At 35.8% G+C, this 10,335-nt stretch overlaps 2 protein-coding genes across 2 annotated transcripts; both read right to left on the reverse strand.

The window, feature by feature from the left end:
• Nucleotides 1-1,444: 1,444 nt before the first annotated feature.
• LOC121240254 (F-box protein At4g18380-like) lies at nucleotides 1,445-3,283 on the reverse strand. Its single transcript, XM_041137647.1, has one exon. The coding sequence runs from the start codon at nucleotides 2,862-2,864 to the stop codon at nucleotides 1,815-1,817; it is 1,050 nt and encodes a 349-aa protein (XP_040993581.1). The 5' UTR covers nucleotides 2,865-3,283; the 3' UTR covers nucleotides 1,445-1,814.
• A 1,078-nt stretch (nucleotides 3,284-4,361) lies between these two features.
• On the reverse strand, nucleotides 4,362-9,154 carry LOC121241569 (serine--glyoxylate aminotransferase-like). The gene is made up of 6 exons (XM_041139391.1): nucleotides 8,982-9,154; nucleotides 7,279-7,559; nucleotides 6,414-6,698; nucleotides 5,288-5,654; nucleotides 4,894-5,104; nucleotides 4,362-4,683 (listed from the first exon to the last, which is right to left on the reverse strand). Exons 2-6 carry the CDS (start codon nucleotides 7,481-7,483, stop codon nucleotides 4,546-4,548), a joined length of 1,206 nt encoding a protein of 401 aa, XP_040995325.1. The 5' UTR covers nucleotides 7,484-7,559; nucleotides 8,982-9,154; the 3' UTR covers nucleotides 4,362-4,545.
• Nucleotides 9,155-10,335: the final 1,181 nt, after the last annotated feature.

Raw genomic sequence — 10,335 nt, forward strand, 5'->3', positions numbered from 1 at the left:
AACCCATATGCATTAAACCAACTACAAGACAATAATTTTTGGTAACAAATGAAACTATTTAAAGAACTCTTTAAAAATAAAACATCTCCGAAGTAATCCCTGAAGAATAACCCAATTCCACCATTTGAAGAAAACTTACAAGTAGTTTGATTACAAAACATTTGCAACCATCCCCTTCAACAAAACCTTTGTGAAGCAAGAATCCCTACTTGCCACGAACCTTCAAATAATTTGTTTTCACAAATGAGATGAGATAATTTTGTTAAAATGCGTGTGCTTATTTATAGAAATGAGATGAAAATGTTGACTTTTTTGTTAGTATTTGATAAAGAATGAAAACTGAGACCCACTAATTATTGTGTATTTTTTTGGGTAATAATTTATGAAACAATATTTGAAAAATTGGGACCCACTAATATTAGCTCTCACGTATGAGAAAAATGATATTTGAATAGACAAGGGTACGAGCGTTAATTCAACTAATGGGAGATGACCCGTACGAGATAAGCAGATAGCAGACAGCTAAAAGCACATTATCCACTGGCAGGCTTTGTTGTCGAAAGATGAACACGAGAGAGAAAGAAAGGAGAGGCTCCACTGGCAACTTTTTGTGTATAGTACAATTAATGAACATAGATAAAATAATGAGAGATGAACTAGATAAAAAAAAAAAAAAAAGGTGAGATAAAAAATAGGTGTTTGTTTGTAGAGTGTCCGACCATACAAAATTTGAGAAAAATTTTCAAAATTTTATGTTTCATCTCTAAAATAAACGAGGCTTACTTGCAAAACTTTTGTAACATATATCCATTACTTGACACGTGTCCATACTTAGTACCAGATAAAATCTCTGACAATTTTCAAATTTGGTTTCTTCTATTGGAACTTCCACTGGCTGAAGTACTTGTCTCACATCACATGGATCTTTCATTGTTGTGTTTTGTGTGGTTTACTAAAAACTCCAAGAGGATTTTTCCTTGTAAAAGCTCTAAAACCCTTTTAGAAGAGAGTTAACTTACAAAACCATCTAAATGTAGTAAGCTGGTGCTTGGCATGCCTCTTTGCCAAACTCCTTTCAACTGACCATGTTTGCCCATTGTATGTATGTTTTGCCGGCTTGAAGATTCCATATCAAAAGAGATACTCACTATGTCTCTTCCTTGTCATTATCCTTTCATTTTTCCTTGATCTGTACTGTTTTAGTTCCATTACACTTTTTTTATACACTCTTTTTGTTTTGTTGTCATTTCGTATTCTGGTATTACTAAGTTTTCTTGATACTTGATTTGTAGATATCTTTATTGTCATTTTGTTTTTTTTCTCTAACATTGTATTTACTACTTTTGGATGCTTGTGATCTTGCAGTCCCTTTTGTAACCATTTTTTTTTATCCATAAAATACACGCAAACAATTAGAAGTGATCAATAAATGTTACGTAACGTATTTCATATATCCATCTCTCTTCCATTCAACGGTATTCACTAAGGGTCTATTTGGATACAGAGGTGAGATGAAACTATCCCATTTCATCTAATTTCAATTAATAATCTCACTACTATTTACAAACCATCTCAACTCATCTCATCTCATCTCATCTGACTATCTAAATGACCCTGAATGCTACTGACAAATGCAAAGGAAATTCATTTCCTTGAATTTTTGGGACAAGTAGTTGGTAGTATTTTTTGTTCCCTAAAACTTACATATGCATTGGTCTTCACTCTAATCCCAACAATCAAAGCAAACAGTTAAAAGCTTCTTATTCTATGCACTGCATTATATACAAAAACAAAGAAATATGCAACTTGAAAACTCAGAAGGAGCTCATTTCCATCACAAACGTTGGCTTCCTCTTCACCATCTCTCTCACAGCTTCTCCAAAAACTGTCTTCTCTTCATCCTCTCCATCCAAACCACCCACCAACAAATCCCCATCACTTTTTCCCTTTGTCACCCTACCAGCAGGCTTGATGAGCATAACTGTAACTCCTTTCATGGCAGACCCGGATGCCGGCAACTCCATTACCGGCTTGTACCACAGCTTCATGCGCAATTTTGGAATCGGAGTTCTCTCCAAGGACGACTCTAGTGATGTTCCCCTCAGAGTTTTCCTCAGCTCAACTATCTGTTCTTCCACCATGCAAAGCTTCCCTTGCTTTCTTATATCTGTGATAACTACTCTTTGAAGTGCAGGACACTCTGCAACGATCTGTTTCAGCAAGTAATGCCTCACGGACGCAGATACTAAGCAAGATATCGTCCACATGATTCGGGATTTCAGCTCTTCTCCAGCTAAATATGGATGCAGAAGTTCTTCTTCTCCTTCTTCTTCACGTCCTTTGCCATTGGTACTTGATGAAAAAGTTCCCTTTTGGAAGGATGTTGCGCCCAGGATTATGCAACTCTTGAGCTCTTCACCAAATTCAGCTTTCCACTTGAGCAACGAATCACCACTGTTGAATCGCATCTCACAGTCAATATAAGGTAGCTTTAAATGCAGAGTTTTTACTCCATTGAAGTTTTTCAGAACTTCATTAGGGGAACAGTACAAGAAATGGTCAGACTTGAAGTTTGAGGCGTGCCTAGCAGAAATGACTTGATGAAGGAATTGAATGGGTTTTATGATCAACTTGTGTACAAAGATCTTGAGAACTTTTATGGGTAAGACTTGCCTTGGTTTTGGATTAGGCACATGGAGAGGGAGGGGAAGAAAAATGGCATCAACTTGAGGAATAAGATAAGCAAAACGCTTAGAGACTGAGAGGCATCTTATTGAAGTCTCAGCTTCAAGGAGTTTATTGAAGATGAGGAGGAGAATTGCATCTGGAAGACGATCAAAATGATCTTCTTGATTGGAACTCATTGAATTTTGGGTTATAGGAGAGAGGTGGAAGAGAATTGGAAGGTTATAAAGGAGTGCGTATAATTTTGAAACCGAGGGACTGCACGCGGTTTGTTAGACCAAATTCCATGTATTTGGGGACTGTTTTAGTAGGACAAAAGTTTCTGACTAATATACTATATAGGATGTTCCGGCAAGCATACACCTTATCCAAACTATTTTTTTAAGGAAAAGAAACCAAAAAATAAATAAAATGAGGCAACATGCTGCAAAAGCAAAAGGTAAATTAATCAATATTGGATGTGTTTTGTGAATATATTAATAGGATAAGATTGAGATGATGATGCTCATCTTAGGATGCCAAACTAGAACGTGGGATATTAGAGACATGCCCAAAGATTAGGTGGTCGACTGAATATTATATATGAATAATTCTTCTCATTAGCCACTATTCACTGCCCCATACCCTGAATTCTATGAAAAACACCTCACATTCTATAAAAAAAAAAAAAAAAAAAAGTTGTCAGGTGTGAAGGTGAATAGTAGCTGATGTAGAGCAGAACGTATGTAAATTCAATTTCCTTTCCTCCACCCATTTCACAATCACCCATCTTTTCATATATATAGCACATTTAAAAAGAGAAAAGAAAAAAGACAAAAAGAAAACAACAGTGCTGGTTGTGCTCTTAAGCAGGACCAGTTCAATTTTTGCTTCGAATTACAACTTTCTCTGGATTCAACAAGAAAGACGAAAAGGCAAAATGGCTGTATTCTTGTACATTAATTTCAAGGAAACTCCAATTATTTTCAGCAGAAGAAAGAAAAAAAATTCCTCTTAAGATGGGTTTTGCTATACACTATGCACCACTACACTTTACACCTGACAATTTTTTTTTTTTTTTGCAATAGAGTGTGAGGTGTTTTTCATAGGATGTGGAGGTGTGGAATAGTGAATAGTAGCTGATGAGAAGAATTAGTAGCTGATGCGATTGTAGCAGAAGGAATGAAAATATTAAGATCTAGACACAAGGAAAGATACAGACATGCCGAGTGATTTGAGGATGGTGGAGACAAAATATTAAAGCAGAAAAACTACCAAAATACCAAAAAAAAAAAAAAAAAAATACAAGTAAAAGAAACTGATGGTGATGTTAAAGGAAACGGAAGTACTGGAAGATATGGGTCAAATTGAAGGATCAGGTGAAACAAGCATGCTAAAATATGCAAGGATGCTACGTAGGAAACAGAGGAAGAACAGGGTTGGTGAGAAAAAATAGAGGTACTAATACAGGATTAAGATCTCCTAGAGTTCCTACCCAAACTCTAGTGCCCAGAATGGGAGAGAGAGAGAGAGAGTTCGGGTCTCTAGAGGATCCAAATCCACTAATACATGGTGATGATTAGATTTTCTGCATAGAGATCATGGTACTGGCACTGAGAGAGAGACATGTTTATTAATCTTTTAGCAGGCTTTATCCAAGTGAGGTCAAAATGAATCTAATGTTCTCAACATAGTAATAGTGTCAATAGAACAGACAATTGGACTTAAAGATGTGTCCAAATACAGGAACAATGCCAGAAGCATTGTATATTAAATAGGGAATTTGGTGAGCCTCAAGAGTGCAAGTAGAGGACATTATACATTTTTTTACAAGGAAGCTGAAGGAAGCCATGGAAGAAAAAGTAATTACATAAAGGTGACTCAGATCCTGGAAGGGATGAGTGGGATGTTGTTCTGCAAGTATGCGCAAGCAGCAGCAACTCCGCTTCCTAGCTTAACCGGATAGCCCACATCCTTGAGTATCATCTCCACTCCAGCAAGACAGCCCAATAATTGTAACTGAAAATAACGAAAAAAGATTACCAGATAAAGAAGGACCAGGGCCATTCATGAGGAAAAAATGTCTTACCAACTGTAATTTTTAATCATTTAGGATGGAATTTTACCAAGAAATATTAAAAGGCAGAAAGAAACTAAGATTAGGGACATGCCATACTAATATGCAATCCAGTTATAAAAGACATTTAAGGATTTTGAAAATTAACACACCTCATTCAGATTTCCAAGGTGCCCTATTCTGAAAACCTTCCCAGCCACTTTATTCAGACCCAGACCTAAGCTTAAATTGTATCTTTTCCATGCCCTTCTAACGATTTCAGAACTATCAATATAGGAAGGAACTACAACTGCAGTTACTGTGTCACTGACCCACTCCTCCTTTTGGGTGCAGTTCTTCAAGCCCCAGGCCTCCACAGCAAGCCTGCATTTTAAGTTAAGAACCACCAATCAAACCAATAATTCATATTTAAAGAAAGAGTACAAGGAAGATGAACATCACAATGTTCTTCTCGGAATTCATCAATTCAACCTTCACATAGGAATCTAGACTCTCAAAATGATCACTAGTAATAGACCTAATTAAAAAATGCAAAATATGCCTCACCTTGTTGCTTTGCCTAGACGGCTATGCCTTGCAATCACATTGTCAAGCCCTTCCTCAAATAAGAGATCCAGAGCTGCTCTGAGACCATACAACAGCTGGATGGAAGGGGTGTACGGCCAAAATGTTCCCAAATTATAGAACTTCAAGTAGTCCTTCCAGTCAAAGAAAACTCTGACTGATTTTGCAGTTTTAGATGCCTCCAGAGCTTTAGGGCTTGCACATACAATACCAATCCCAGTGGGAAGAGAGAGAGCTTTCTGAGATCCAGTTAAAGCAACATCTATGTCCCATTCATCCATACAGAAATCAAGAGCGCCTATGGAAGACACTCCATCAACAAGGAAAAGAGCTGGATGCCTATATTCATCTGAGAGTTCGAGAGAAAACAAAGTTGTAAAAACTAAAACCAAGAATTTTATTAAATATCACAATACAAACATATAAAAGAAAACATGATGCATTCCAATTAAGTATTCAATGCTGTGTATATATATATATTCTGGGAAGAGATCAAGATATACAAGCAATTTTATAGACTAGAATTTGGACCAACATATAATGAACCAAATTAGAAACCAACCTAGTTTTGTTTTATTGATAGGTTGTACAGAGAGAATAAGAATTTCAAGTATAAAGGCAGCTGCCTTCATGGTTAGATTATGACGAGGAAAGGGCTCTGGTTAATGTAATCCTATCATCCATGCAACATGTGGCCAGCCACATAGAATGATAAACATTACACTATGAAGGAGAGGCTTTAGTATCCGCTGATTGAATGATCTTAAAAAGCCTAATTCATAAGTATGTCCCCTCTGTTCTCGAGCATGGCTGCAAGAGGTATCTGCTAAAAGAGTTTGCTGAAAACACTTCATCATCACCAAATCTGTTCCAAGAAAATATAGCTTACAAGTCAACTTTTTTACTTGCGCTTTTTGGTTTGTGTATTGAACAATGATACCGTGCCAAGCTAAATATCAGACTGACGTTTCCGTTTTCACCAAAGCAAGATGTTTTTCATGGCTTGACTGTCGAAACAGGTTTACGTGGTTCATAACTTCAAATGTGAAGGCAGCATATCATTCCAAATAATCTCTACCATGAAAAACTCATTAGATAAAACACTTACCAAGGATTTTTCTCACTTTAGCCAAATTATTAGTAACCCCCGTTGCTGTCTCATTGTGAACAATGCAAATTGCCTTTATGGTGTGTGCAGTATCTGCTGCAAGTTTTGATGCCAGAATGTCAAGGTTGGCACCTTGGCCCCATTCACTTTCTATGACATCAACATTGAAGTTAAGGCGCTGCTGCTGATCAATCCAGAGCAGACTGAATTGACCAATGACGAAAGATACGATGCGATCTCCTGGAGATAATGTGTTTGTAAGTGCACTCTCCCATGCACCAGTACCTGAACCAATGAAAAAATTCATTGTTTAAATTGTAGCACATAAATGAGACATACAGTGTAATCAAATAGATTAAATTGAATACTAATCCACCTATGGAATCCAATCGTGTAAGGATGAAAGTACTACCAACAAAATTTTACTATAAAATTACAAGTATGCATTTGGCATTTTAGAAAAGCACCTAGAAATTGATAAGACTGTTCATCCGGGCCGGGTTTTTACAACTATTTCTAGAAGTTCCATCCTAAATCTGGAATTACTAGGATGGGAGGGAGCCAAACAAATTTATTATAAAAGTTAGGAATCACCTCTAGGAATGATAAAAATAATGAAGATGACGACAATTTTTGTAATCTCAAACATGATATCATTCAAAATACCAACTACAATCAGTTGAAATGATACATGTTTTATTCTTTTGACATATGGACACGTCTCTATGCATTGAAAAAAAGAGCCAATCTGAAACTAGAAACTCAGACGTTCCTGCTAACTAAGAATCAATGGAGTTCAAAGCTTTGCATGAAAGCCCTTTGCATCAAAAAATACATTCTATAACTACATTAATGAACACATCACCTGTGGTGGGGATCATAAATGGTGTTCCTGTAGTAGTCTTGAAAATCTTCTTCACATCCTCAAGCAGTGTTTTTGTCAATGCAGGGACAGCTGGAGAGCGGTAATCCTCATTGTTTCTGTTCATGGCCCGAATGACAGGTTCCGGGATATTGACCGGCCCTGGAACGAAAAGATGGTTCCTCCCTGGTCCATAAAAATGGTCCATCTTTTTCCCCTTGGAATTTCAATGAGGAATTGAGTACGAACAAATTCTCGAGGCTCCCAGCACCAAAACACTTCAACTGCAAAAACCCATCAAATAAATTAATCTTAAGATCATTAATATGTTTTGAACATTTAATATTACGTACATGAGTAACAATAAATATTATATGACTCACTTCATATTTCTATATCTTTTTCGTTGTGGGTTATAAAATTTAGGAAAGACATCTAAAAATATTAATCTGACCAACTCTACCTCCAACATCCATGATTCCATATCTTAATGATGCAAAGGAAAACAAAAGTGGAAAATCAGAATTTTAATGAAAGATAAGTTTATAGATTTTGGATAAGACATGATTTTTGTTGTAAAATAGGCAATTATTAGAACAAGCAATTAAACAAAGGCATGTTCCATTGAAAGCTCTTTGTTTACTTCCACAGCCTTTCAACTGAAATACACAATAAATTCCCCTTCAAGATTATCAATAATGATAAATAAATAGATATATAAAGCTGTAACTCCAGGACCAGTACGTACAGTTTCAAAATTTCACAAGCCATTAGTCAGCTCTTACCTTCTCCATTTCATTGTTCCAAGAAAAAAATAATAGTAAAACCGGTTTTATTTTTCCAGCAAAATACTGTTGAAATTACAAAGAGGATTCTTACATCCATAAATGAATTACACAAAAACAATCATACAAATTGATATAACTTCATCTGATCTGTTAGATCTCCTTTATAATAAAAGTAACTTTACAATATGACGAATCACATCGAGCCATGTCAGTTTGTAAGATTGTTTTTGTGTAAGCAATTTATGGTTAGAATATTTCCGAATTACAAAGTTCAAATTCCCCAAAAACATATATATTTTGTTGGCAATATAGAATTGTATGCAAATATTCACCCCTAGTTATATTATTGCTGCTCCATAAACTTAATGAATATTGGCCTTGTTTGTTTTCACAATTCCTCTCAACTCATCTTATCTCATTTTATCTAATTTAATCATTACAACTTTCTCAAATTCTCATATAAAATAAAATAAACAATTCAACTTTTTCAAATCTCAAAACAAAAATAATATTAAAAAAATATTTTATTCAAATTTTAACAATATTTTATTTATCTTTTAATTTTAATCTCATTTCATCTCATTTTTAAAAACAAACGACCCCAGACGTATAAGAAAGACGTATAAAAGGCAAAACAAGATTTATCTTTGTTCTCCTTCCATTTAGACATATATTTTCTTGTCAGAAGAATCATAGCAATTCAGACGGACAGAGTGATAGACACACACAAATATAGAGAATCCCAGGTACTAATTAGCAGAGCACAAAAACACTCTGAAACTGAAACCATATTAAATATACACACGAAAACGCTAGACGGGAAACATGATACGCATAAGCATAACGTATGGGATGTGTACTATGGCCAGATACAAGAAGTCAGAAGAGTAATTTTTGCAGAAGAACTGGTCGTATTACCTGGAAGTGGAAGTACTTGCTGGACTATTACCAAAATTCTTATGCCTGCTCTCTCTCTCTCTCTCTCTCTCTCTCAACTTCGGCAGAGAAGCTGAAAGGGTGGAGAGGAATACACTGAGCCTTACAATTTTTTTTTTTTTGTAAAGAGCAAGGGAGAGCCAATCAACATTTTCATGCTTATATTATATATGCGTGGCAGATAAGAGCTCTTCAGTGGGCATCTTGCGGCTATGATCCCACGAGTGACGAAGAGACCGTCTGAGTCTGCATTGGATTTCCATTTCCCACCCAATTATTTATATATGGGTGGTGCTCTCCCACCGCTGGGAGCTCCTGGTGGGGGCTCCAGTTAATTGTTTTCTGGTTTTTTTTTTTTTTTAATTTGTTTTTTTTATATATATATTTTTTAACATTTTTAAATATTTTTAAAAAAATAAAAAAAATCAAAATATTATTAAAAAATATTTACTTAAAAGTAAAAATAAAAAATAAAAAAATCCAAGTACTAACTTCCAGCAGGAGTCAATAGCAGAAAGAGTAGCATTTTCCTTCATATATATCAATATAGCTGGTAAAAGTAATGAAGAGAAGAACTTCCTTGCATTCTCATTGAAAGATGTTAGTATTTATATAGAGAGTAGCAGTAAAATAGAAAGGCTATACGGAAAACAGAAAAGAGAATATTATTGTACAACTTGAGAGAATTATTAACAAACTTATCTACGGTTTTCTTCTAGAAGGGAGAGAAGAAATATTGGTATGTTGTTGTACGTGGCGTGGTGCATGGCTATGGTTATTGCCGAGTTGCCTTGTATGCATTCCATTTGTTTGTCAAAATGTGCTGTAGATGAGTCACTAAAGTCTAATATGCCCAGTCGAGTCCAATGGGGTGTCAACCACATTGAGACTCGATTGAAAATAATGAAATTTTTCTGCAACAATTGGTTTGGTGAGCACATTAGCTATGTGATCATTAGAACAGCAAAAAGAGACTTGTTGTGTGTTGACAGCCACCCTATCTCTAACAAAATGGAAATCAATATTCATGTGCTTGGTCTTGGCATGATATACTGGGTTCACCAAGAAGTAAGTAGCTCATATGTTGTCACACCACAAGGTAGGAGCTTTAGGCAGAAAAATTCCTAGATCACGAAGGATTGTTTGTAAGCAGATGGTTTTAGCTGCAAAAGATGCAAGAGATTTATACTCTGCCTCAGTTGATGAGTGAGCCACAGTGCTTTGCTTTTTGGAATTCCAAGAAATAAGGTGATGACCCAAGTAGATGCAGTACCCTCCAGTTGATGGATGGTCATCGGGGCAACCCCCCCAATCAGCATCAGAGTATGCATGAAGC

Source organism: Juglans microcarpa x Juglans regia, chromosome 7S, assembly GCF_004785595.1.
Source record: "Juglans microcarpa x Juglans regia isolate MS1-56 chromosome 7S, Jm3101_v1.0, whole genome shotgun sequence".
NCBI classification, from domain to species: Eukaryota; Viridiplantae; Streptophyta; class Magnoliopsida; order Fagales; family Juglandaceae; genus Juglans; species Juglans microcarpa x Juglans regia.